The sequence below is a fragment of the Falco cherrug genome, chromosome 4, assembly GCF_023634085.1.
Source record: "Falco cherrug isolate bFalChe1 chromosome 4, bFalChe1.pri, whole genome shotgun sequence".
NCBI lineage: Eukaryota > Metazoa > Chordata > Aves > Falconiformes > Falconidae > Falco > Falco cherrug.
Window position 1 is genome coordinate 7951367 of NC_073700.1, and position 26761 is coordinate 7978127.

A 26761-nucleotide genomic window follows, 5' to 3' on the forward strand; every position below is an offset into this window, starting at 1 on the left:
GGACTCAAACCCACCGGTGGGACTCTAACCCACTCCTTACCATACACTTATTATAGTGGGACTCCTACCCACTTCCTCTAGTGCACTTACTTTACTGGGACGCTAACCCACTAACTACAATTAGAAAAAGAAGTGTCTTACCAAAAATCCAGGGAACCTCGCAAAGAGCCTTATGGATCGGGGATCAATGGGTATCCCTGAGAAATCCTCGGTGCCGGCTGGAACCGATCAGGTCCCTGACTACTCCGGTCTCCTTCAGCGAGGTCCCATCTGGGTCGCCAAAACTGTTACCGAAATCTCGGAATGAAGAACTTATCGACACCAATGTGATGTAGATAAGCAGACACTTCTTTATTGACGGCCGGGTGCGTGAGCGAGTCCTCTCACGATCAACGCACACCAAGTCTCAAAATTAGACACCATATATAGAACTTATTCATACATATTCATTAAGTATTCATGCATAACCATGATATTTCCCGCAAAGCATTAACATATTCTCCTCCTATATCCGATTCTGCGCAGTAGAGCTTAGAAAGGTCTAGAAATGGCTCTGGGGTACGATTTGGGTAGGTGGTATATGAGTCGGTGGTCGTGATCTCCCCCTGCCGGAATTACCTTTTACTAAAGTTCACGGTTTCTTGGCAGGTAAGCACAAGCTGTTCCAGTCGACTCTCCTCGGTTTCCATTCATCTCATATTCTGACACTTCAATACACCTTCTACCTACAGAAGACTGGTCAAATACAAAGAAACCTTTCAAACCCTGAAGTTATTACCAAAGTTTTAACAGTGGTTGTAGCCCATTCTTCTAGCCCTGGTACGGGATGTACAGAGGATCTCATAGCAGCTTTTGCTGTGCAACTTTAAGTTTCATTAAAATAGATTTCTTATCCCTCTATCTTTCTATTCTATAAAATAATTTTATAAAATCAAATAATCAATCAAATAAAGTCAATCAATCTTCACTTATTAGCAAATCTATAACACCTGTGTGGCCGTTTGTGCCCGTTGCCCCTTGTCCCGTTGATAAGATCCCGTCGGGCCGAGGCCCAGGTGCGGTGCCCAGAGCCCAGGCAGCGCCCTGAGGGAAGGTGCCGGAGGCAGTGACAGGCACGGGGGCTGGTGGCCCTTCCCCTGGCCGCCTGGCCTCAGCCACTCCTGCAGCTGGGGCGAGAGAAGGCTCCAGGAGCCCAGGGACTGGGGCTCCCAACTAGGCACACGTAGAAGCCTCTGGGACTCTTTGTCCAACAGCCCTGCTGGCAGCTCCGGCGCTGGATCCAGGAGTGGTGATCTCCCTCTCTCTCTAGCTGTCTTGCCCGATGGCGCGCCCCTGCCGCCTCAGCTTTTTCTCCTAAAGTAATACAAGGCCTACCCCAGCTTCTCCTAAAGCCACATAGCTTGGTTGGATATAATTGTGAAAGGGTCAATGTTTACTGGGTGTTTGTTCCATTAAAGTTGATGTTTAGGTACGGACCTTGGGTGTTACCTCAGCGCAACCCACACCAAGGGCATTTGCGAGTCTGAGTCGCTCTCTCCCTCCTCATAGCTGGGATGTGACAGATCCCCCCTGAGTCTTCTCTCCTGCAGGCTGAACAGGCCCAGCCCCCTCAGCCTGTCCTCCTAAGGGAGATGCTCCAGTCCCCTCACCATCTTTGTAGCCCTCTGCTGGCCCCTCTCCAGTACTTCCTTGTCTCTCTTGAACTGGCGAGTACCTTCTGGAGCCCTCACCCATGGCATTCCTCCAAGGAGGTCCTTGAAGAAGCCAGCGTTAGCTCTCCTGAAGGCCAGGGCGGCAATCCTACTTGTCGGCTCGCTTCCTCAGCACAGGACCCTGAACTCCGCCATCTCATGGTCATTGCGGCCAAGGCTGCCTTCAACTTTCACATCCCCAACCAGCCCTCTGCTTGCAAAGACAGGCTCTAAGAGCACACCTTGCCTCGTTGGCTCCTCCACCACCTGCGTCAAAAAGTTACCGTCGGTGCTCTGCAGGAACCTCCTGGACTGTGTCAGCCTAGCTGGGTTGTCTTTCCAGCAGGTATCAGGGAGGCTGAAGTCCCCCGTGAGAACCAGGGCCTGGCATCGTGAGGCTGCCTGCCATTGTCTGTAGAAGGCCTCACTGACTTCCCCTCCCTCATCAGGTGGCCCGTAGCAAACACCTACAACGGCATCCCGCGTGTTGGCGGGCCCCTTCATCTTTACCCGTAACCTCTTGACTCGTCCTGCACCCACCCCAAGGGAGAGCTTGAGACCTTCCCGTTGCTCCCTCACACAAAGAGCAACTCCACCACCTCTCCCTGCTGGCCTCTTTTCTAAAAAGTACACAGCCACCCACGACAGCATCCCAGCCGTGGAGGCTATCCCACCATGTCTCCGTAACCGCAATGAGATCATGGCCCTGCGACCGCACACAGATCTTTCATTCTTCCTGGTGATTCCCTGTGCCGCGTGTGTGGGTGTATGGGCACTGCAGAGAGGCGATCGAGCACACAGGTTTCCCGGGAGGGGTGCAAGAGGATCCACCGCCGCCATGCACAGCCTGGAGGCGGTTGGCCTTCTGGGACTCATCTCGGGAGGCAGCTAAGGAACACACATCGCTGCTCTGCTTGGCCTGGCCTAGGCCCCAGGCGCAGGTGATGGCACGAGCATTGCCGCACTGCAGCCCTCCCCCTGCATCCTTCGCTTTAAAGCTCGCCTCGCCAGGTTGGCCCAGCAGGCCTGGGCTGGGCCCAGTGGGGCTGGGGTGAGGAGCAGGGGGACTCCCCCCGCCCCCGCCCGGGTTCCAGACAAGGGATGATGGAACAGTGCCCTGCACCATGGCAACAGTGACCAGGGTAACTCGAGTGACCCCACCAGTGCCAGTCTGTGCGGCTGCGGCTGAGCGCACGGGAGGGCGTCTGTCGTCCCTGTGTGCCCACCAGCCTTGGAGCAAGGGGAGCCGCGCAGGCCTTGTCCCGAGCCCCAGGTGGAAGAGAGAAGAGCCTCGGCGTGCCTGACGGTGTGGGGGCTGAGCCCCAGCTCAGCCTGGCCACAAGCGGGTGCAGCCCCAGGAGCGAGGTGACAGAGGGGTCCCTACGACAAGTGGCATGCCCCCAGTCTAGATGAACCCCAGCCCCATAGAGGGAGAAGGAGGAAGAGGGAGTCAGTCCCAACCCCCTGGGGCAAGGAGCGGTCAGTGGGGCCCTGGGGCATCAGGAAGGGTCACAGTGGGGCACTTTGTGACGTGACGTGTCACCCAGTGCTGCCCCCACAGTGTCTGGGAGGAAGGTGCTGGGGCAGGCTGGTGGCAAGGAGCCCCCTGAACAGAGCTACTTCTGCCCCACCGCCCCTGGCAGGGCAGCCCCGGGTGGTGCAGGCTTCCCTTCACCCCTTTCCTCTCTCCCTGCCGCAGGATGTCGGGGATACCCGCCAGCCACCCCAGGTAGTCCTGGCAGGAGAAGGACAGAGCTGCCCCAGCTCCCAGCTCGCGGCTGAAGCCCAACAATCTGTGCAAGTTCCCGCTGCTGCATGCGCGTGAGTGTGAGGGCATCGTGGGCAGGGGGCTGCCCACGCTGCTCACCCTGCCCTGCCCTGCCCCAGACTCGCAGCCCCCGGCCAGGCTGGCAGCCAGGCTCCCATGGGGCAGCAGCCAAAGACCCGGCCCTGCCACAGCATCCCTGCGGCAGGGACCCTCCCTGCCCCTGGTACCAGTGCATCCTTCACCCAGGCACACCGGGCCCCCCTCCTGGTGCTGCCCTCCAGCATCGCACCCTCACCCCTGGGGCGCGCAGGGGACACCAGTGTCCCAGCCTTGAGCTGGGGCTGGGGACATCCCCAGGAGCTGGGCGGAGGGCTCGCGCTTTCCCCACGGCCTGACCCCAGCCCTGCCTGCTCTGTGCCCGCCAGATTCCTGCCACTCGGACTTGGCTGCGCCCATGGAGGAAGAGAATACCCTGGACATCATCCGAGGCTTCCTCAGGATCAGACCAAAGGTATGCGTGGCCACTTCTACGAGGCTGTGCCCCTACCTCCCGGCCAGTCTTTCTGCCCACATGCCCTGCTCACAAGGTGCCAGGGGCTATGCCCCCTCCCAGCTATCTCTCCCCACTGACACTGTTATCCAAAAAGTGTGCGCCTTCGCCCGTTGGGCAAGAGCCAACCAACGCACAGAGTCCAGGCATTTCTTTATTACAGATTCGCGCAAAGCTTGGGCTTAGGTGATGATGCTCTACGAAGCAAGCCCAAAGCTCAGAAGAACAAGATTAACATTTATGCAGTCTAGTTATACATACGTATTTTCCAAACTCTGCCTAAAAGATGCTATTGGTAATTAGTACGCGCGGTAGCTTTCCGTTGGTCTATATATCTCTCGCTTTGATTTCAAGTTACAGTGTGTTTTTCATTTACTGCATGTCTGAGGGAGGGGTGAGGGTGAGTCCTTTAGTCCTGAATGGAGTCGGTGGTTGCGTCCCCCGTCCCCCCCCCGCTGCCTTTACCTTGCCCCTAGTTACAGTCTCGTTCCGCTGGCTTCTTGCCTTTGTTGCAAGTAACGGGCTGTTGGCACCTCCTGGGGTGAGGTGTTCCCCTTATCAGGCTTGGAGTTCTCCTTCAAGGGCACTTGTCATTAGGACAAAGTTACAGACGTATGGCGACCCTAACTTCCCGAGCAGAAGTGAATCACTTCATGTTGACTACAATGTGATAATGGGGATCGAATGCATAGCTAGACATCAGCGCTGTCTGTCCCTCTGTCCCCTCCTCGGCTGGCAGCAAGCAGACCAGAAGCTGAAGTTTCTGGCCTCCATCTGCACCGTCTGCGACACCGCCAGCATGGACTCCAGCGTGTGGGACGAGCTTAACGACTTTCAGTGCGAGGTGGTGGACATCATCCAGGTGAGGGGACAAGCAGTCAGGCCTCAAGAGGCAGGCCCAGGGGCAGTGGGCAGTGGCACAGGGGCAGGAGAGGGCTTGGCCGGGTAGGGGGGTGCGAAGGAGCGCTGCTCCAGGGTTCTCTCCTTGGAGATGTTCTAAAGCCACTGGCGTGGCCCGACTGGAGCTGGGGGTTGGACCCAATGATGTTTGCAGGTCCCTTGGCCAGCCTGTGGCTCCGTGATGGGCACAGAACTTGCCACCACGGGGCCTGGGACCACTGAGTGCTGGGTTGGGAGGGGGTGCCAGGATGGGGGCAGCCGGGGCTCTGCCAGCCCCGCAGGCTCTTGCTGGGTGAAGGAGACTGCCCCATCCTGACGTGACTCACCCTGCTGTGCTCCCCAGGTGCTGCTGCAACAGGAGCCCACTGACGACCTGGGCACCACGGTGCGGCAGCAAGCCATGTTGGCCATCACCTCCATGAGGTACCTGCCCCGGCCCCCAGCTTGGCCTCCTCGGTGCCAGGTGGCCCCGACAGCACTCGTCCCATATGGGGGGCATCCCCAGTGCTGGGTCTGAGAGGGAGGGGCAGGGGGCGGTACAGGGTTTTCCCCCTCAACTTGAGTGTCAGTAGCGTGGGGCTTGACATGACCCCTGCGGCGTGGGAGCCGAGCCAGGTCTCCAGCCCCAGAGTCTGCCTCTCCCTGGCTGGGCCCCAAGAGCACCCCTTTGTCCCTGCAGCAGAGTGGGACTGCTTCTGGAGGAGAAGACAAGCAGCCTCCTCCAAGCCTGCTTCTGCAGCATCTTCTACCAGCACCCACAGGAGGACACCCAGGACCCCGAGGCTTCCCTCTACTCCAAGGTATGCCACAGGGTGAACCACGGGGAGATCCCCTGCCCCAGGGTCCCTTCCTGGGCACCGCAGGGCCATGGCCGTCCCTCCCTGGCTTCCAGGGCTGCCCCCAAGATTCTGTCTCCCTCGCAGACCATGGCCGTGATGGACAGCATGCTGCAGGCGCTGGTATGCAGTGCTGGCACGCTTGGCATCCTGGAGCTGCAGAACATCTTGCAGGTCTGGCCTTGGCACAGGGTCCCTATGGGCAGTGACCCCCGGCTCCAGCGGTGACCCACCCAGCGCCTGGTGCAAGGAATGGGGCAGGCAATGCCCCTCCTTCCCCGCCATGCCCCTCCCACTAGCCCCTTGCCTCCTGGCTGCTGCCAGAGCCCCTTCTCCTGCCACAGCTCACCCCACCTCTGCAGCCGTGCTTGCTGCCCATCCTGCCCAACACTCCCGCCCAGACAGACCTGCCTGTCTGGCTTGGCAAGGGGAGCCCAGCCCTGGGGCTTTCCCCCTCCAGCTTTACCACGGCACATATCCCAGAGCCCCCACCACCCTTCCCCAGGGAGCTGGTCACCACAGAGCCTTGGGGTCCCTGGGTGGGGGGTGGAGGGACGTTGTTTGAGGGGGAAGGAGTGGAAGGCAGCAGAGGCAGCAGCAGGAGCGGGATGCGGCGACCTGCCTGGCCGCAGCAGGTTGCTGCGAGAGGCAAGAAGGACACATGCCCCATCCCAGGCATTGCCCCGGAGCAAGCCTGCCTCTGCCGTGCTGCGCCATGCCACCTCCCTGGCACACCAGCAGCTTTTCTCCTCCCAGGTCCTGCTGCCCTTCACCAGGTCCCAGAGGGAAGCAGTGCAGGAGAGGGCCGTGGCGCGGATTGCCACGCTGATCAAATTCACCACCACCTGCTCCATGCCACAGGTACCGAGCTCCTGGTCTGGGCAGTCCCACTGCCCTGTCCCTGCAGCCCGGAGCCCTGGCACCTCCTGGGGAAGTTGGGCACCCAGTCAGCAGGAGGCTGGGAGCAGGAGTCTTTGCCCTGTCCCTGCCCTGTCCACGCTCTCTCCCAGGGCAGGGCCGGGCAGGGCTGCCGCAGGCACAGGCAGGAACTTGGCTTCCCTGCTCCGGCCTGGTGCCCGGCTGCTCTGGGAGCAGCTGCGGCTCACCTTGTGACCGGCCTCACCTTGTGCCTGCACTGCCTCTCTTCCCCCAGGTCTGCTCCTGCTTTGCACAAACTATAGTCCTCAGACACCAGTGCTCCAAGAGTCATCAGTTTGCCATACTGGGGCTGCTGGTGGGGCACCTCATTCTCTGCTGCACCTGCAAGCATGAGAGGACCCGCCACGAGGCTGCAGTCGCTCTCCATCACCTGCACACCTTCATCCTGCAGCAGAGAAGTAAGAGAGGCTGTGTCGGGCTTGGTCCCCCCCAGCATGGGCAGCCAGTGGCCACCCTCCTTGGCCAGAGAAAGCCGCATACAACCTGCCTGCCTGCCTGCCTGCAGTCTGAAGAGCCATTTCCTCTCAGCCCTGCTCACAATAGCCCTGGACCCTCCCTGCGTATCTGCTCCACAGACCTGTCAGGGCGTCCCAGTCCTTTGCCAGTGCCTTTTCTGCCCAGCACTCAGACTGCACCTCCAGCTCTGCACCCTCTCTCTCAGCACCCTGGTTTTTCTCCTCCCCAGGCAGGCAGCGCTGGCCGCATGACAGAGGGCAGCTGGAGCACCAGGAGGTCTGGCAAGTGAGGCAGCCCCAGCAGCTTTTGCAAACCAGCAGTGCCAGAGAAATCTTCTTGGTAAGAAGGGCCTTCAGCTCCTGGCTGGCGGGATCAGCATGAGCGAAGGGACACCTGATGCATGGCGATAGCGGGGGCTTGCGCCGATCCTGAGCAGGGGCGAGGCAAAGGCCTCCAGTGAGCTCTGGTTCCCCATGGCACCCTGACCCCCACCGTCCATCTGCCCAGTGCAGCCTGGCTCTGCGTCCCACTCCCTGCACAGCCAAGATGCTCTGGGGGATGCTCTAGGTGACAAATCTCCCTTCCTCTCCTTCATGCCGCAGAAGTTCACGAAATACCTCCGTCCCTCTGACCGGGCAGACATCATCCTCCTAGCCATCAAGAACATGAGAGACCCAAGCACCTACAGCATCCGCGTGGCTGCCCACATGGTGGATGTCCTTGTGCTGGGCCCTGCCTTCCAGCCGGGGCAGGTGAGTCGCCCAGGGGTGGCACAGCTGATGCTCCAGCCCCCCGGGGCACCGTTCCTCCCCCGGCTCTGCACCTGGCCAGCGCTGACACCATCTCCAGCTGGCATACCACAACGGGAACAGAAGCAGCTCCCAGTGGGAGCTGGGGAAACAGCCGCGCTCACCCGACTGACATCCCCACTCCCTCCTGTGTCTCCTCTCCAGGTCTTGAAGATCGTGCGCGCCATCTACACAAACCTGCCCTCCATCAGGACGCTGGTAGCCGTCAACAGCCTGGACAGGGCCCTGCGCGTGCTGGCAGACAAACACCCCAGCGAGGTGGTGGCCGGCCTGCTGCAGTGCTCCCCAACATGCACCTAGTACGGGGCTCACCAGACTTTAGGGCTGCTCTCACACTGGCAGAGGGGCCCCAATACCCTCCCAAGGGACTTCAGGCCGGCCTTACTCCTGGGTGTCCCCACTGACAGAGCCCTGGTTCTCCACAGTGTCGCCATGACCATGTGGACGGTGATGCTCTTTGAGCCCCAGGCTGCGAAGAAGGTGCTGCAGGAGCTCATCAACATGATGATGAACCAGTCGCTGCACAAGACCTCCGCCTCTACCAAGGACAACCCGCGCATCCTCTCCCTGGCTGTGAGTTGCTGGATGAGGCCTCACTGACCTCCGGGGCTGCTCTCAGCTCTCTGGGGCCACCCCTTCCCTTCCATGCCCGCCCCAAGCCTTGGCCTCCCCAGGGGTCAGGGAGATGTCCGTGTCTGGTGTCTTCTGCAGGCAGCCAGGACCATAAGCAAGATCCTCCTGCAGTCCAGCTGCCCACGGGACGCGGAAGCCATTTTCCCCTGGCTTTTCCTGGCACTGCTTTTCCAAGTGTCATTCACCACAGAGCTGGCGCCAAAGGAGGTGCAAATCTTCTGGAAGGGCCACCAACAGGGTCTGATTGCTCCTATCAGGTGCGCCATCCCTGTCCGCTCGTCCCTGCCAGCCACCTGGAGCCAAGCCAGGGGTCCCGGTGGGAGCTGAGCATTTCTCCTCGTGCAGGTCTGTGGTGCGGGCCATGACGGTGCTGCTCTGCAGGATGGGCCTTGAGAGCCACATGCTGGCCATCGAGGCGCAGGGTGGCTGGGACATGCTGCTCAGTGCCCAGACCCACCTCATGGGAGTGCGCATCGTGGCCAGGTGAGAGCCCCTTCTCCACACTCCTGGGGGACTGTGCACCCCACCCCACCCCCTCCCTTGGGGCTGATGGCAGGGGGTCCCCACTGCCTGCAGAAAGTGCTGCAGTCCAGTGATGACCAGACTGGTGCGAACCCCAGAGATGTGCCCGCCTGGCTCAGGCCTGACAGTGCTTCCTTCCCGCTTCCAGGGAGATGATGAAGACCCCAAGATCCCTGCGCTCCACCATCTTCCGCCATCTGGCAGAGCTCCTCTATGTGGAGAACCCCTCCTGGGAGATGGTTGCCATGGTCTTCTTTGTTGAGGTGAGCCTGATGGCACTGCTCCAAGCTCCCTCCGATGCTCAGTTCTCCCATGCCCGCTGCTGCAGCGGCAGCTGGGGCAGCAGGTGGGCTCTGGCTGGTACCACGGAGGAGCAAGGCGAGCAACCAGTGTGGTGTGGGGCACGGGGGCTCTCCGCAGTCCCTGCTGCCTCCATTCAGGCTTGGCCTTGCCCTGCCTGAGCTGACGGCTGGAGCCAGCGCTGCACCTCTCCAGCTCCCGTTGCGTGTGTTTCAGATGGTGGGCTGCATTGGCCTCAGTGAAGAGCTGGACTGTGCCCTGGCAATCTTCCCCACGTATCTGCAGAGCCAGTGCCTGGGGATGCCCACCCTGGTGCTCAGGGCCATCCTCAGGCTCACCGAGAGGCCTGACACAGTGAGTAGGGGGCAGCTGGGGCAGCCAGGACAACAGCCCATGGCAGAGCTGTGGGTGGTAGGTAACGTGGCGGCTTGGGCTTTTCTGGGCATGGGGAGCTGAGCCAGCTGCAGCCAGCTCTCCCGCGTCCCTGGCCCACTGCCCCATGGCAAGGGGAGAGGCAGCAGTGCCGAGGGGAACAGCACGTCCCAGCAGGGATGATGGCAGCAGAGCCACCAGCCCGAGTGTGGGGTCTGCAGAGCGTGGCCGTGGGGTGATGAGCCCCGGGATGAAACGCAGGGCCTGCTGGCAGCTCGCGCAGCTTTCCAAGCAGCGCTGGTCACCCACCAGGCTGCTCAGGGGGTCTGCTGCAAAAGGGGGCAGCCGAGGGTCTGGCAAGGAGCCAGAGCTGTCTGTCCTCCCCCTGCACACCCTGCTCTTCCCATGGCCGTGCCAGGGAGCCCTGTCTGCCAGGCGCTTGCCCTCCTAACCCATGCTGCCTGCTGAGAAGCCAGCGGGGAGGCCAGTGCTCATGGGGAGGGTTTTCAGCCCTGCGGTCTCTTGCCGCTTTACAAAAATGAGGTGGCGTGTCTCACACAGGTATGGAAAACCCTTGCCCTGCTGCCGTACGTCATGGAGCGGCTGCAGGCTGATGACAGCGACGGCAGCGCCGTGGCCCTCTCCGTGCTTGACAACATGCTCCAGCTTCCGGCGGGGAAGTTGCCCAGCCTCATTGCCCCGGCGCTGGCTGACAAGCTCCAGCCACTCTTTGACAATGTAAGGCTGGCGGAGAGCCCCATGCTCCCCTCATTGAGCGCCTCGCTCGCGTCTCCCACCGCAGCCCCCATGCTCTGCAGGAGGATGCTTTGCCCTGCAGCCCCCAGGCACTGTCGCTGCCCTCGGTGACTCCGTGCTGCACCCCAAACCCCCAGCGTGGACTCACCCTGGCTCGGCCTCCTTGCCGCAGGGCGGACGGGGGTGGCAGGACAGCAGCCGGTGTGCTGAGCAACACCAATGTGTACCCTGCCCTGGCAGCATCCCGCAGTCCTCCACAGGGTCTCCCTCTCCGGCCCCCAGCCCCTCTGCACAGACATTCTGCATGCCACGGCTCATGCACTCCCTTATGGAGCAGGGCTGCCTGCAGCCATCTGGGGGAAGTTCACCTCCACGTCAGCCCCTCGCCTGCCATGGGCTTGCGCTTGGGGCTGAGGTCCTCCTCCCCTCCTTCCCCAGCATTTGGACACTGTGCGGGAGCAATCCATCCACCTCTTCCAAAGCGTGATGAGGCTCGTGGTGGGCGCTGAAAAGAAGAAGATGAAGAAGAAGGTGTGGAGCAGCCTGCTGCCACTGCTCTTGCACCTGCACGATCAGAACAAAAGTGTGGCCAAGGTGGGATTCTTAGCCTGACCGGTCCTTTGGGCCCGGCAATGCTGACACTGGACCCTTCAAATGTGTGCCACTGGGAGGTCTAGCTTGCTGAGTCCCTAGGGCCAGGCAGAGCCCCCCTCCCTGCCCACTGCTGCCCTTCTCCTGCTGCTGCCCAGGTGGACGGGGAGGTGGGTCCCTTTCCCACCCAGCTCCCTCCGCACAGCCCCTGGCATGGGTCCTGCAGCCCCAGAGACTGAGCTACAGCTCCACAACAGCCTGGGGCCCCCAGGGCCAAAGCACTGAAGCCCTGACGGCCTTCCAGTCAGAGAGGGTGATTGTCCTTCTCTTCCCCGGGGTGCTGAACATGGTGACAGCACCAATTCCCAGCTGGAGCGTCTTGCTGGCATGGGGTAGAAGAGGTTCTGAGCCCCGCCAAGAGGGAGGACACAGGGTCCTGCGCCCTCGATGGTGGTGGTGGCATCTCTGTTGCTCACCAGGCCTCCCAGGAAGCCCTCCGCAGTGCTGGCCTGTTCCTGAAGTGGAGGCAGCTGGTGCACATGGCTGCGACCGGGCAGGCATGGAGGATCAGCGAGTGCCTGGTAAGCAGAGCCCCAACACCCCTGGGATCTTCCCCGGGCAAGCCCTGCCCTGTGCCCTGCGGGGGGGATGGAGGGCTGTGCCCCCTTGGCTGCACACACCCTCCTGGAGCAGGCTCTGCTCCGCATTGCCTTTGCCCCTGGGGTCCCCAAGGGGACCCTGCCACTAGGATGGCACCCCTGCATCCCTGGGAGCCTGATGCTCCCTCTGAACCCCGGTGCCACACAGTGGGGAGCTGGGGATGTCCTGCTGGGGGGAAGGGGGATGGCCCTGGGTGGAGGGATGGCCAAACGCGGGGGGCAGCTCTGCGCTGACCCTGCACCCTTCTCCTCTCTCCAGCTGGCCAAGAAGAGGAGCAGGGCCATGGCCTACCTGCACCAGAGCCTGCATTACCTGCACAGCTCGCAGGAGCCCCTGCGATGGGAGGCTGTCAGGTTCATCGGTGAGCCATGACTCCCAGGGTCCCTGTGTCCCAGCACAGGACCTATGGGGCACCCCTTCACCCCCTCCTGCCCCTGCCTGCACAGGTGGGGCTGGCAGGAGGCTCATCCATCCCCTCCCTGATGCTGCACTCCGGGGTCAGCCCTCCCGGGGGGACCGTGCAGCCAGGTGGGCTGGCTGCAAGGGTCTCTGAGCGGCAGCAGCATCCTTGACACACTGTGTTGCTCCAGGGCTCGTTGGGCGGTGCGTGCGTGAGCAGTGGTACCTGGAGTACATCCGACATGGTGAGCGAGGGCAGTGGGGAGGAGGAAGGAGCTAGCACGGAGCTCCCCCCAGTAACCTGGGCAAGGGGGGATCTGCTCCCAGCGTGCCTAGGGGGGATGGGGTGTTTCTGCAGGGGGCTATTCCTGAGAAGCAGCTTCCAGCCGAGCCACCTGTCCCCTGGCTGCCTCCTGGCCCTGGCAATCACAGGGTGCAGTGTGCCCTGCCTGGAGGGGACACAGGGCTGTCACCTCACCTCTGCTGCTTTGTCCCCACAGTCCTTAAAGGCGCAATGAAAGACACCAGCCCCCTGGTCTCCTCCCTGGCAACTCAGACATTCCTCATCCTTGGACGACGAAGGCTGTAAGGGGTGGTTTAACCTATGATTACTGCGCTTATGGCTGCCAAGGACATGGGGGAGGTGGCACTCGACCCCCAGCGAGGGCTCTGCTCAGGCAGAGACGAAGCAGCAGCCCCAGCCCGAGGATGCTCTGCAGGCTTCTCTTCCTGAAGGCTAACAGGGAAGAAGACACCTCAGCCCCAGAGGAGCTGGCGTCCTCTGGAGAGCAGCAGGACAACTGCTCTTTCCAGTGGTCCAGGGCAAAGACGTGCCCTCATGCTTCGCCTTTGCCATAAAGTGCCAGCTGCTCCACTGGGCTGTGAAGCAGAGGGGAGAAGCCCAAGGTGGAGCCGAAGCAGAACTTGAAAGCAATGCCTTCCTTCCCCTCTCCAGGGCCACGCTGCCGGAATAAATGACTTTTTCTGCCACCCACTGTCTGAGCAGCCTGCACTGCCTGGGGCTGACGTGGCCGAGCCCAGGGGTTACCAAGCCGCCGATGCTCTGGCTCCAGCAGCACAGGCCCCTCCATGTCCCCAGCAGGATGGGCAGCTCTGCCTCCTGCCCGTGCCGCTTGTCCCCACCTGCCCTGCAGCCACTGCTGCCCAGCACGTCACGAGAGCAGCAGTAAGAGGGCACACTGCAAAACCAAGCCCTCTGTTGAGCCATCAACAAAGCCCAACAAACAAAGCCCAAGCCTTTGACCAGTCTCCAAAGGGGAGACCACCTGCGGGCAGCCAGCAGCCCCTCCACGATGCCCCGGGCATGCACGGCAACAGTCTTTGGCCACCTATGGCCGGGGCGGTGAGCCTGTGGCGGCACAGAGGCCGGCCGAAGGGCGCTCCCGCTGCCCGCCGGGCTGCCCGCTCCCGGCTGTCCCGCACACCGGCCCCTCAGAGCCCACGCCACCGCCTTCCCGACCCCGCTGCCCCTGCGGCCCCACCGCCCCTCAGCACCGCGGGCCGGCCCCGCGCCTCCGCACAGAGCGGCAGAATCAGACTGGTCCGGGCTGGCAGGGACCTCTGGAGGCCATCCAGCCCAAGGCCCTGCGAAAGCAGCTCCCCCAGGAGCCGGCCGCTCAGGGTCACGGCCAGGCGGGGTTTGAGAGCCTCCAGAGACTGCCCAGCCCCGGGGCAGCCCACCCCAGGCCGTGACACCCCCACAGCAAAGCCCATCTCCTCCTGCTCGGAAGGGAAGGAGCTCCCTGTGTGGCCGTTTGTGCCCGTTGCCCCTTGTCCCGTAGATAAGATCCCGTCGGGCCGAGGCCCAGGTGCGGTGCCCAGAGCCCAGGCAGCGCCCTGAGGGAAGGTGCCGGAGGCAGTGACAGGCACGGGGGCTGGTGGCCCTTCCCCTGGCTGCCTGGCTGTAGCTTATTGATGGACAGACTCCAAGAGCAGATCAAAGACACCTTGAAGACACTCGAAGACACTTAATAAAATCAAGCAAACCTTTTATATCTTTATAGCGGGTTGACGTATCAGCGTATAACTGTGCTTTAGTAATTTTCCACTCTTAGCTCTTTTTTCTATTGCAAGCACAGCAACTTAGCAACTCCCTTTATCCACACGGCCACAAGCTTTGCAGCCTACTCCGTATTTTAAAGTTTCTCTCCTTGGTTCCATGGCTTCCTTCCAACAAGCATAACCGTGTCTCTCTCCCAAGGCTGGTTTTTGCTCACTGACACCGTCGAGCGAGTTTGAGAAATACCCACATCTCCGTCTTCTTTATATATAAAAAAGGCTTGCTTCAATGCTCTATCTATTAGAGTTTGCACACATTTTAACATACATGGAATACAGATCAGAATACATATCAAAATGAATAAGCATCTTATGCCTATTTGTAATAAACTTTTTATCCATGCAGTTAAACCTAATCTACTAAAAATATTTCCAAAAATGTTAAAAGCATCACTTTGTTGTAGTTTCTGTACTCCTTGCAAATTTTCTATACTTTCGTGAATAGATTCAGAATGATCAGACAGATCAAAGTCCATCAAAATCCTGACAATCATGACCTTGCGCTAACAAAAAATCTATTGCAGCTCTATTCTGTAGCGTAGCATGTCTTATTGCATCAATGTCTAACAATAGTCCACCCAGGGCTAATGAAGATGCATTAGTTTGTTTTGCAAGCCAACAGCCAAGCTTATTCAAGCTGGTTAGTGCTTGCGCTGTTCCTACTCCTGGAGCAAATATAGATGCTGCTATAATATCACCAGGGCTCCAAAATTCCATATTACCTTTACAATCCGTTTTAAAGGCATGTGTAGCGCGTTTGTGGCAGTGTAACTTACGAGTCATAATCATGGATGTATTGGGTGTTAACAAAGTTAACCTTCCAATGCTCCATGGTCCTCCTTTCACATGGGAGGGAATGCCAGGCCATGCGCGATCTTCACAGATTAGAAATAATCCTGTGGACAGTTTAAGTGGACAATTGCTAGACTTTGATACTTTAGGAGAAGTATAATTACACCAAGTGCTAGCATTTCTATATGCAGGTATGGAAGCATTTAACAATTGAATTGTTTTTATATTAACTTTGCCTGTGTAGTTAAAGTATACACAATAATCCATTTTTACAGATCCTAGTAAGTCCAGTTCCTGTGGTCGATCCCACCATATGTTAAATATGGAACCCAACCATCCCAATTATTAACCACATCACCAAATCCCTGAATTATGATCCGTTTATCTGAGGGGACGGGCCAATCATCAACAGGTTGTCCAGCCAGACAGGTTGTAAAAGGGTTTTCCAAAGAAGCAGTTGACAGACATAGTGTGTCCTGTCCAGTGCAACTGGCCAAGGTTACCCAGATGTTGGGTTTGGGTTGAGGTGGGATCCATATTGATGCAGCTGACGTCATGGCACAGGTGATGGCAATGACTGAGATAATGATGGCTTGATCCATTGAGCTGGTACCCATCTTGGGCCAGAACCTGTGGAAACCTAAGCATACCCTCTACCCCAAGTTATTAATGGAAAAGGACCTTCCCATTGATTTGTCTGCAAATTTTTTACTATAACTTGTGCTTTCTCATTAGATTTTGAAGCATTGTGTAAGCCAAAATGGTGGTGTATAGGAGGTCCATCCTCCATCCAACGATTTAAAAAATTCAAAACATAACAAGCTTTAGTTATACGCTCTTGTGGGGTTAACCTTAGACTCCCCCTTTTATTTTTTTTTGCAACATAGTTTTAAGAGTGCTACGTGTGCATTCGATAATGGATTGGCCTGTGGGAGAATGTGGAATGCCTGTAATATGCTGAATTGTTGAAAAGATGTCTGTCTTATGCGCTATATAGCCTGGGCCATTATCTGTTTTTATAGGTTTCCGAACAGGGTGGCGAAGGCCATAATAAAATGTCTGCAAACATCTTTTGCTTTTTCACCTGAGCGTACTGATGCATAAATACAAGATGAAAAAGTGTCAATAGAGACATGTACATATTTGTACTTGCCAAACTGGGCTGTATGAGTAACGTCTGTCTGCCACATTTCAAGTGACGAAACACCTTGAGGATTAGTTTAGATCGACAGTGCAGGCAAAACTTGTTGACAATCGGGACACGACTGTATAATTTGCCTTGCTTGGTCCAGAGTCAGTTGAAACGTGCGTTGCAGTGCTTTTGCATTTTGATGATAAAACTCATGAGATAAATGGGCCTGTGCAAAACTGTCAGGTAAGACCTGCATGATACCTGCAAGCCTGTCTGCTTGTGTGTTCCCCTCACTTATGGGACCGGGTAAGGAGGTATGTGAGCGTATGTGGTGTATAAAATATGGATGTGCCCATCGATCTGGGAGCCGCTTGAGCTCCCAGAGAAGAGCAAATAAGGCTTCGTGTGAGATTTCCTTCAAAAAGGAGCGTTCTAGCCTAGAAACAAGGCCTGCCATGTGGGCAGAATCTGATAACATTTATTGGGGTAGTCCATAATTTGAAAACACGGACTACTGCAGCGAGTTCTACTATGTGAGGCAATCCTGTGACAATACGTATGTTGCTTTTCCAGTTTCCTTCACCATCTCTCCAAACTATCGCTGCTCGGCCTGTTTTGCCAGATCCATCAGTGAATACTGCAGGGGTATCAACTATTGGCGTGATAGCTAATTGTGAAGCAGGTAAAAGAGAAAAAGTGCAGGGATTGTATAATTTTGTGTCCTGGGAAATGAATACTTATCTGTCCTGTAAAATCTGCTAGAGCACACTGAAAAACAAAAGAATGGTGAGTTTAAAACGTTAGCTGTTTTGTATCAAGAGGCAAATAGATAATATTAGGTTCAACACCGTCTAAAGTTAATAAATGCTTTCTTCCTTTCTGAATTACCATAGGTATCACTTCAATAGCTGTGGTAACTGTTTTTCCAAAATCATGTGTTAAAAATATCCATTCCAGAATAATCAAAGAAATCTTGCGGAACCCACTGTGCTAAGAGACCATAGGGTTGAAAAGTTGAATCAAAAATGAAAAGGCTAATAGGATAGTCCATTTTTCGCCTGTGAGTGACTTGACCTGCTAATTTTACAACCGCTTTTATCAAGAGCAGTTTTTGCAGAAGGGGTAAATGTTCAAGGGGATGTCAAGTCTGGATCTCCTTCCAATAGTTTAAGGATATCCCTAAGATATCCTAAGATCCCTTCAGTAGATATCCCTAAGAGAGGATGAACCCAGTTTATGGTTCCTAACAGTTTTTGTAAATCATTCAGAGTCCTTATTTCTGTTTGCAAGGTGATATGTTGAGGTTGAATGTTTTGTTCTGATATTTTCCAACCTAAATACCAAGGTGCTGTTTCTTGTATTTTTTCTTCTGCAATTTTGAGTCCCCTGTCAAGACTGCTTGGACCACTTGCCATCTCACTTCTTGGGCTGTCTGTTTTGATTCTGCAGCTATCAAGATGTCATCCCTATACTGGTGCTGCCGCTTGTACTGGCGCACAGATTGCTGCAGCTCGGCGGGGGTGGGGGCAGCATTCGGAGGGGTAATTTGTTGTCTTAGTGCAACCCCTCATGGGGCTCTGCTTGGGGTTTCCTGGTAAGGTCAAAGACTGGCCGTCCCGGTCAAATTTGGATTGACATTGATTGGCATAATGGCGCCCTTTACAACAGCGTGGACACATTCCAGATGGACCCCCTTTATTACTTACTTTTGCTTTTGGACAGTTCTTTCGTAGATGGCCGTACTGACCAACGAAAAGCATTGCTCTGGCTTAACTGACAGTGCTGCAAATGCTTCTGCAATCAGAGACAAATCATGCTGTCTAGACCCAATATTCATACAAGCATTCAACATATCACCAATCCTAGGATTCTTTAAAGGTCGTAATACTTTCTGACAGTGAGGGTTGGCATTTTCAATAGCAAGTTGTTTAAAAATATATTCACATGCTTTCTCATTATCAATCTGCTTTTCCAAAGCCTCATTAAGTCTGTCCAAAAATTTCATAAATGGTTCATTTGCTTCTTGTTTAATTCTGACAAAAGGCTCCCTCTCTTTACCTGCTTCAGGAACAGTTTTCAAAGCATGGAGTGCCAGTTGTTTTACTTGCTGCAAACCTGCCTGGCAAATCCTAGCTTGCGCAGTGTTGGTGCTATGATCAGCTTGCCCTAATAATACATCTACATTAACCGCTCACAACGGATCATGCGCCCCCAACACTGAGTTCTCAGTAGCTTGGACGCCTGCAAGCTGCCTCATTTTTGACTCCCACATAGTGTATTGCATGTCCGTCATTATCAAGTGAAACAACGTTGTAAAACCATTAAGGGTAAACACATGAGTATCAGAGAGACACTCATTTAATAGAGTTCTATAAGGAGCCCCTAGTCCATGGTCCGTAACTGTTCTCCTGATATCTTTAATTAGAGCATACGAGAGAGCTTCCCGTTGTGGATCTTGATCTGGCACGTACACCAAAGGGAAAGCGCGCAGCACATCTGTATCCCACGCTCGCCTTGCTTCCCCTTTTACAGCTGCCCATTTATCGTGAGGGTCTGGAGGGTACAAATCAGGCTCTTTTTCCAGATCAGTAAGCTCTGGGTCAAAAGGATTATCTGTGTCATCATTGAGAGTATCAGGCGGCAGAGCCACAAGAGCAGTAGCGTCAGGTTTAGATTTTGGTCTTATGGCAAGGTCTGCTAAAGAGGGTGGCAGTGAAGGAGCCAAAGAAGCTGTTTCTGCTTCATTTGATTGTGAGCAAACATGACCTTTTAAAGTCTAAAAAATAATTCACCAAGGGCTCAACAAAGTTGCTGCTACCTTATCATTTTTTGTAGCACAGTCCCATAGATGGACGCCTATTTTATCCCAAATCTCAGGAGTATAAATGTTAGTGGTATTAACAGATGTGTTGGCTTTTGATGCCATAGAAGGATGCGTTTTAATTCTTCCTTATCTATTTTCTTCCCATACTTCTTAAGAATGCTAGTAAAAGCTTGTAAAACAGTTCTCTGTTCCTTTGTTAAAGCAGTCCCCATAGTTCTCAGCTGCTTACATTCGTCTTGCGACAGGTAATTGAGCGCGCTTGATAGGCTTCCTTTCAGCATGCAGTCCTGTAGTTCGGCTGAGCTACGGCACCGGAGCAAAACCTGCTTGATTGCGGGCCTTGCATTGGGCGCCATTTGTGATTTATTGATGCACGGACTCTGAGAGCAGACCAAAGACACTTTGTTAAAATCAAGCAAGCCTTTTAAACATTTACAGCGGGCTCACGTATCGGTGTGTAACTATGCTCAGTGATTTTCCACTCTTAGCTCTTTTTTCTATTGCAGACACAGCAACATAGCAATTCTGTTCATCTACAAGGCCAAAAGCTTTGGAGACTACTCCGTATTTAAAGTTTCTCTTTTTGTTCCCATGGCTTCATTCCAGCAAGAACAAATGTGTCTCTCTCCCAAGGCTGGTTTTCGTTGACTGATGCCATTGAGCTAGCTCGAGAAATGCCGCTATCTGGCCAGTCATGGGTGACGGTGACCCTTCCCCTGGCTGCCTGGCCAGGCACGGGGGCTGGTGGCCCTTCCCCTGGCCGCCTGGCCTCAGCCACTCCTGCAGCTGGGGCGAGAGAAGGCTCCAGGAGCCCAGGGACTGGGGCTCCCAACTAGGCACACGTAGAAGCCTCTGGGACTCTTTGTCCAACAGCCCTGCTGGCAGCTCCGGCGCTGGATCCAGGAGTGGTGATCTCCCTCTCTCTCTAGCTGTCTTGCCCGATGGCGCGCCCCTGCCGCCTCAGCTTTTTCTCCTAAAGTAACACAAGGCCTACCCCAGCTTCTCCTAAAGCCACATAGCTTGGTTGGATATAATTGTGAAAGGGTCAATGTTTACTGGGTGTTTGTTCCATTAAAGTTGATGTTTAGGTACGGACCTTGGGTGTTACCTCAGCGCAACCCACACCAAGGGCATTTGCGAGTCTGAGTCGCTCTCTCCCTCCTCATAGCTGGGATGTGACAGATCCCCCCTGAGTCTTCTCTCCTGCAGGCTGAACAGGCCCAGCCCCCTCAGCCTGTCCTCCTAAGGGAGATGCTCCAGTCCCCTCACCATCTTTGTAGCCCTCTGCTGGCCCCTCTCCAGTACTTCCTTGTCTCTCTTGAACTGGCGAGTACCTTCTGGAGCCCTCACCCATGGCATTCCTCCAAGGAGGTCCTTGAAGAAGCCAGCGTTAGCTCTCCTGAAGGCCAGGGCGGCAATCCTACTTGTCGGCTCGCTTCCTCAGCACAGGACCCTGAACTCCGCCATCTCATGGTCATTGCGGCCAAGGCTGCCTTCAACTTTCACATCCCCAACCAGCCCTCTGCTTGCAAAGACAGGCTCTAAGAGCACACCTTGCCTCGTTGGCTCCTCCACCACCTGCGTCAAAAAGTTACCGTCGGTGCTCTGCAGGAACCTCCTGGACTGTGTCAGCCTAGCTGGGTTGTCTTTCCAGCAGGTATCAGGGAGGCTGAAGTCCCCCGTGAGAACCAGGGCCTGGCATCGTGAGGCTGCCTGCCATTGTCTGTAGAAGGCCTCACTGGCTTCCCCTCCCTCATCAGGTGGCCCGTAGCAAACACCTACAACGGCATCCCGCGTGTTGGCGGGCCCCTTCATCTTTACCCGTAACCTCTTGACTCGTCCTGCACCCACCCCAAGGGAGAGCTCGAGACCTTCCCGTTGCTCCCTCACACAAAGAGCAACTCCACCACCTCTCCCTGCTGGCCTCTTTTCTAAAAAGTACACAGCCACCCACGACAGCATCCCAGCCGTGGAGGCTATCCCGCCATGTCTCCGTAACCGCAATGAGATCATGGCCCTGCTGCGACCGCACACAGATCTTTCATTCTTCCTGGTGATTCCCTGTGCCGCGTGTGTGGGTGTATGGGCACTGCAGAGAGGCGATCGAGCACACAGGTTTCCCGGGAGGGGTGCAAGAGGATCCACCGCCGCCATGCACAGCCTGGAGGCGGTTTGGCCTTCTGGGACCTACATCTCGGGAGGCAGCTAAGGAACACATATCGCTGCTCTGCTTGGCCTGGCCTAGGCCCCAGGCGCAGGTGATGGCACGAGCATTGCCGCACTGCAGCCCTCCCCCTGCATCCTTCGCTTTAAAGCTCGCCTCGCCAGGTTGGCCCAGCAGGCCTGGGCTGGGCCCAGTGGGGCTGGGGTGAGGAGGCAGGGGGACTCCCCCCGCCCCCGCCCGGCTTCCAGCCAAGGGATGATGGAACAGTGCCCTGCACCATGGCAACAGTGACCAGGGTAACCCGAGTGACCCCACCAGTGCCAGTCTGTGCGGCTGCGGCTGAGCGCACGGGAGGGCGTCTGTCGTCCCTGTGTGCCCACCAGCCTTGGAGCAAGGGGAGCCGCGCAGGCCTTGTCCCGAGCCCCAGGTGGAAGAGAGAAGAGCCTCGGCGTGCCTGACGGTGTGGGGGCTGAGCCCCAGCTCAGCCTGGCCACAAGCGGGTGCGGCCCCAGGAGCGAGGTGACCGAGGGGTCCCTACGACAAGTGGCATGCCCCCAGTCTAGATGAACCCCAGCCCCATAGAGGGAGAAGGAGGAAGAGGGAGTCAGTCCCAACCCCCTGGGGCAAGGAGCGGTCAGTGGGGCCCTGGGGGCATCAGGAAGGGTCACAGTGGGGCACTTTGTGACGTGCCGTGTCACCCAGTGCTGCCCCCACAGTGTCTGGGAGGAAGGTGCTGGGGCAGGCTGGTGGCAAGGAGCCCCCTGAACAGAGCTACTTCTGCCCCACCGCCCCTGGCAGGGCAGCCCCGGGTGGTGCAGGCTTCCCTTCACCCCTTTCCTCTCTCCCTGCCGCAGGATGTCGAGGATACCCGCCAGCCATCCCAGGTAGTCCTGGCAGGAGAAGGACAGAGCTGCCCCAGCTCCCAGATCACGGCTGAAGCCCAACAATCTGTGCACGTTCCCGCTGCTGCATGCGCTGTGAGTGTGAGGGCATCGTGGGCAGGGGGCTGCCCACGCTGCTCACCCTGCCCTGCCCTGCCCCAGACTCGCAGCCCCCGGCCAGGCTGGCAGCCAGGCTCCCATGGGGCAGCAGCCAAAGACCCGGCCCTGCCACAGCATCCCTGCGGCAGGGACCCTCCCTGCCCCTAGGTACCAGTGCATCCTTCACCCAGGCACACCGGGGCCCCCTCCTGGTGCTGCCCTCCAGCATCGCACCCTCACCCCTGGGGCGCGCAGGGGACACCAGTGTCCCAGCCTTGAGCTGGGGCTGGGGACATCCCCAGGAGCTGGGCGGAGGGCTCACGCTTTCCCCACGGCCTGACCCCAGCCCTGCCTGCTCTGTGCCCGCCAGATTCCTGCCACTCGGACTTGGCTGCGCCCATGGAGGAAGAGAATACCCTGGACATCATCCGAGGCTTCCTCAGGATCAGACCAAAGGTATGCGTGGCCACTTCTACGAGGCTGTGCCCCTACCTCGTTCTGCCCACATGCCCTGCTCACAAGGTGCCGGGGACTATGCCCCCTCCCAGCTATCTCTCCCCACTGACACTGTTATCCAAAAAGTGTGCGCCTTCGCCCGTTGGGCAAGAGCCAGCCGACGCACAGAGTCCAGGCATTTCTTTATTACAGATTCGCGCAAAGCTGGGGCTTAGGTGATGATGCTCTACGAAGCAAGCCCAAAGCTCAGAAGAACAAGATTAACATTTATGCAGTCTAGTTATACATACGTATTTTCCAAACTCTACCTAAAAGATGCTATTGGTAATTAGTACGCGCGGTAGCTTTCCGTTGGTCTATATATCTCTCGCTTTGATTTCAAGTTACAGTGTGTTTTTCATTTACTGCATGTCTGAGGGAGGGGTGAGGGTGAGTCCTTTAGTCCTGAATGGAGTGGGTGGTTGCGATCCTCCCCCGCTGCCTTTACCTTGCCCCTAGTTAGAGTCTCGTTCCGCTGGCTTCTTGCCTTTGTTGCAAGTAACGGGCTGTTGGCACCTCCTGGGGTGAGGTGTTCCCCTTATCAGGCTTGGAGTTCTCCTTCAAGGGCACTTGTCATTAGGACAAAGTTACAGGCGTATGGCGACCCTAACTTCCCGAGCAGAAGTGAATCACTTCGTGTTGACTACAATGTGATAATGGGGATCGAATGCATAGCTAGACATCAGCGCTGTCTGTCCCTCTGTCCCCTCCTCGGCTGGCAGCAAGCAGACCAGAAGCTGAAGTTTCTGGCCTCCATCTGCACCGTCTGCGGCGCCGCCAGCATGGACTCCAGCGTGTGGGACGAGCTTAACGACTTTCAGTGCGAGGTGGTGGACATCATCCAGGTGAGGGGACAAGCAGTCAGGCCTCAAGAGGCAGGCCCAGGGGCAGTGGGCAGTGGCCCAGGGGCAGGAGAGGGCTTGGCCGGGTAGGGGGGTGCGAAGGAGCGCTGCTCCAGGTTTCTCTCCTTGGAGATGTTCTAAAGCCACTGGCGTGGCCCGACTGGAGCTGGCGGTTGGACCCAATGATGTTTGCAGGTCCCTTGGCCAGCCTGTGGCTCCGTGATGGGCACAGAACTTGCCACCACGGGGCCTGGGACCACTGAGTGCTGGGTTGGGAGGGGGTGCCAGGATGGGGGCAGCCGGGGCTCTGCCAGCCCCGCAGGCTCTTGCTGGGTGAAGGAGACTGCCCCATCCTGACGTGACTCACCCTGCTGTGCTCCCCAGGTGCTGCTGCAACAGGAGCCCACTGACGACCTGGGCACCACGGTGCGGCAGCAAGCCATGTTGGCCATCACCTCCATGAGGTACCTGCCCCGGCCCCCAGCTTGGCCTCCTCGGTGCCAGGTGGCCCCGACAGCACTCGTCCCATATGGGGGGCATCCCCAGTGCTGGGTCTGAGAGGGAGGGGCAGGGGGCGGTACAGGGTTTTCCCCCTCAACTTGAGTGTCAGTAGCGTGGGGCTTGACATGACCCCTGCGGCGTGGGAGCCGAGCCAGGTCTCCAGCCCCAGAGTCTGCCTCTCCCTGGCTGGGCCCCAAGAGCACCCCTTTGTCCCTGCAGCAGAGTGGGACTGCTTCTGGAGGAGAAGACAAGCAGCCTCCTCCAAGCCTGCTTCTGCAGCATCTTCTACCAGCACCCACAGGAGGACACCCAGGACCCCGAGGCTTCCCTCTACTCCAAGGTATGCCACAGGGTGAACCACGGGGAGATCCCCTGCCCCAGGGTCCCTTCCTGGGCACCGCAGGGCCATGGCCGTCCCTCCCTGGCTTCCAGGGCTGCCCCCAAGACTCTGTCTCCCTCGCAGACCATGGCCGTGATGGACAGCATGCTGCAGGCGCTGGTATGCAGTGCTGGCACGCTTGGCATCCTGGAGCTGCAGAACATCTTGCAGGTCTGGCCTTGGCACAGGGTCCCTATGGGCAGTGACCCCCGGCTCCAGCGGTGACCCACCCAGCGCCTGGTGCAAGGAATGGGGCAGGCAATGTCCCTCCTTCCCCGCCATGCCCCTCCCACTAGCCCCTTGCCTCCTGGCTGCTGCCAGAGCCCCTTCTCCTGCCACAGCTCACCCCACCTCTGCAGCCGTGCTTGCTGCCCATCCTGCCCAACACTCCCGCCCAGACAGACCTGCCTGTCTGGCTTGGCAAGGGGAGCCCAGCCCTGGGGCTTTCCCCCTCCAGCTTTACCACGGCACATATCCCAGAGCCCCCACCACCCTTCCCCAGGGAGCTGGTCACCACAGAGCCTTGGGGTCCCTGGGTGGGGGGTGGAGGGACGTTGTTTGAGGGGGAAGGAGTGGAAGGCAGCAGAGGCAGCAGCAGGAGCGGGATGCGGCGACCTGCCTGGCCGCAGCAGGTTGCTGCGAGAGGCAAGAAGGACACATGCCCCATCCCAGGCATTGCCCCGGAGCAAGCCTGCCTCTGCCGTGCTGCGCCATGCCACCTCCCTGGCACACCAGCAGCTTTTCTCCTCCCAGGTCCTGCTGCCCTTCACCAAGTCCCAGAGGGAAGCAGTGCAGGAGAGGGCCGTGGCGCGGATTGCCACGCTGATCGAATTCACCACCACCTGCTCCATGCCACAGGTACCGAGCTCCTGGTCTGGGCAGTCCCACTGCCCTGTCCCTGCAGCCCGGAGCCCTGGCACCTCCTGGGGAAGTTGGGCACCCAGTCAGCAGGAGGCTGGGAGCAGGAGTCTTTGCCCTGTCCCTGCCCTGTCCACGCTCTCTCCCAGGGCAGGGCCGGGCAGGGCTGCCGCAGGCACAGGCAGGAACTTGGCTTCCCTGCTCCGGCCTGGTGCCCGGCTGCTCTGGGAGCAGCTGGGGCTCACCTTGTGACCGGCCTCACCTTGTGCCTGCACTGCCTCTCTTCCCCCAGGTCTGCTCCTGCTTTGCACAAACTATAGTCCTCAGACACCAGTGCTCCAAGAGTCATCAGTTTGCCATACTGGGGCTGCTGGTGGGGCACCTCATTCTCTGCTGCACCTGCAAGCATGAGAGGACCCGCCACGAGGCTGCAGTCGCTCTCCATCACCTGCACACCTTCATCCTGCAGCAGAGAAGTAAGAGAGGCTGTGTCGGGCTTGGTCCCCCCCAGCTTGGGCAGCCAGTGGCCACCCTCCTTGGCCAGAGAAAGCCGCATACAACCTGCCTGCCTGCCTGCAGTCTGAAGAGCCATTTCCTCTCAGCCCTGCTCACAATAGCCCTGGACCCTCCCTGCGTATCTGCTCCACAGACCTGTCAGGGCGTCCCAGTCCTTTGCCAGTGCCTTTTCTGCCCAGCACTCAGACTGCACCTCCAGCTCTGCACCCTCTCTCTCAGCACCCCGGGTTTTCTCCTCCCCAGGCAGGCAGCGCTGGCCGCATGACAGAGGGCAGCTGGAGCACCAGGAGGTCTGGCAAGCGAGGCAGCCCCAGCAGCTTTTGCAAACCAGCAGTATCAGAGAAATCTTCTTGGTAAGAAGGGCCTTCAGCTCCTGGCTGGCGGGATCAGCATGAGCGAAGGGACACCCGATGCATGGCGATAGCGGGGGCTTGTGCCGATCCTGAGCAGGGGCGAGGCAAAGGCCTCCAGTGAGCTCTGGTTCCCCATGGCACCCTGACCCCCACCGTCCATCTGCCCAGTGCAGCCTGGCTCTGCGTCCCACTCCCTGCACAGCCAAGATGCTCTGGGGGATGCTCTAGGTGACAAATCTCCCTTCCTCTCCTTCATGCCGCAGAAGTTCACGAAATACCTCCGTCCCTCTGACCGGGCAGACATCATCCTCCTAGCCATCAAGAACATGAGAGACCCAAGCACCTACAGCATCCGCGTGGCTGCCCACATGGTGGATGTCCTTGTGCTGGGCCCTGCCTTCCAGCCGGGGCAGGTGAGTCGCCCAGGGGTGGCACAGCTGATGCTCCAGCCCCTGGGGCACCGTTCCTCCCCCGGCTCTGCACCTGGCCAGCGCTGACACCATCTCCAGCTGGCATACCACAACGGGAACAGAAGCAGCTCCCAGTGGGAGCTGGGGAAACAGCCGCGCTCACCCGACTGACATCCCCACTCCCTCCTGTGTCTCCTCTCCAGGTCTTGAAGATCGTGCGCGCCATCTACACAAACCTGCCCTCCACCAGGACG

The 26761-nt window shown here is 57.8% G+C and overlaps 2 protein-coding genes and 2 long non-coding RNA genes across 4 annotated transcripts; all 4 read left to right on the top strand.

The window, feature by feature from the left end:
- Positions 1-5141: 5141 nt before the first annotated feature.
- On the top strand, positions 5142-8549 carry LOC129736086 (uncharacterized). The gene is made up of 8 exons (XM_055710328.1): positions 5142-5332; positions 5589-5709; positions 5833-6606; positions 6899-7082; positions 7370-7479; positions 7743-7892; positions 8094-8248; positions 8375-8549. Exons 3-8 carry the CDS (start codon positions 5998-6000, stop codon positions 8547-8549), a joined length of 1383 nt encoding a protein of 460 aa, XP_055566303.1. The 5' UTR covers positions 5142-5332; positions 5589-5709; positions 5833-5997.
- Positions 8550-8730: 181 nt separating this feature from the next.
- Positions 8731-9340, top strand: LOC129735995 (uncharacterized). Its single transcript, XR_008732055.1, has 3 exons — positions 8731-8839; positions 8928-9065; positions 9253-9340. It is a non-coding gene; the product is annotated as an uncharacterized LOC129735995 (long non-coding RNA).
- A 9-nt stretch (positions 9341-9349) lies between these two features.
- LOC129735996 (maestro heat-like repeat-containing protein family member 6) lies at positions 9350-13172 on the top strand. The gene is made up of 8 exons (XM_055709310.1): positions 9350-9367; positions 9621-9758; positions 10338-10514; positions 10971-11126; positions 11603-11704; positions 12042-12144; positions 12374-12427; positions 12683-13172. Exons 1-8 carry the CDS (start codon positions 9350-9352, stop codon positions 12769-12771), a joined length of 837 nt encoding a protein of 278 aa, XP_055565285.1. The 3' UTR covers positions 12772-13172.
- Positions 13173-26083: 12911 nt separating this feature from the next.
- LOC129735991 (uncharacterized) lies at positions 26084-26753 on the top strand. The gene is made up of 3 exons (XR_008732044.1): positions 26084-26097; positions 26361-26510; positions 26711-26753. It is a non-coding gene; the product is annotated as an uncharacterized LOC129735991 (long non-coding RNA).
- The last annotated feature ends 8 nt before the right edge of the window (positions 26754-26761 follow it).

Excerpts from the sequence above, each read along its gene's own strand:
- LOC129736086 (XM_055710328.1), top strand. The coding sequence starts at position 5,998 with ATGGGGCAGGCAATGCCCCTCCTTCCCCGCCATGCCCCTCCCACTAGC. Across the intron at positions 6,607-6,898 it reads CCACCTGCTCCATGCCACAG|GTCTGCTCCTGCTTTGCACA; the intron begins GTACCGAGCTCC and ends CTCTTCCCCCAG. Across the intron at positions 7,083-7,369 it reads CTTCATCCTGCAGCAGAGAA|GCAGGCAGCGCTGGCCGCAT; the intron begins GTAAGAGAGGCT and ends TCTCCTCCCCAG.
- LOC129735996 (XM_055709310.1), top strand. Across the intron at positions 9,759-10,337 it reads TCACCGAGAGGCCTGACACA|GTATGGAAAACCCTTGCCCT; the intron begins GTGAGTAGGGGG and ends TGTCTCACACAG. Across the intron at positions 12,428-12,682 it reads CCTGGAGTACATCCGACATG|TCCTTAAAGGCGCAATGAAA; the intron begins GTGAGCGAGGGC and ends TTGTCCCCACAG.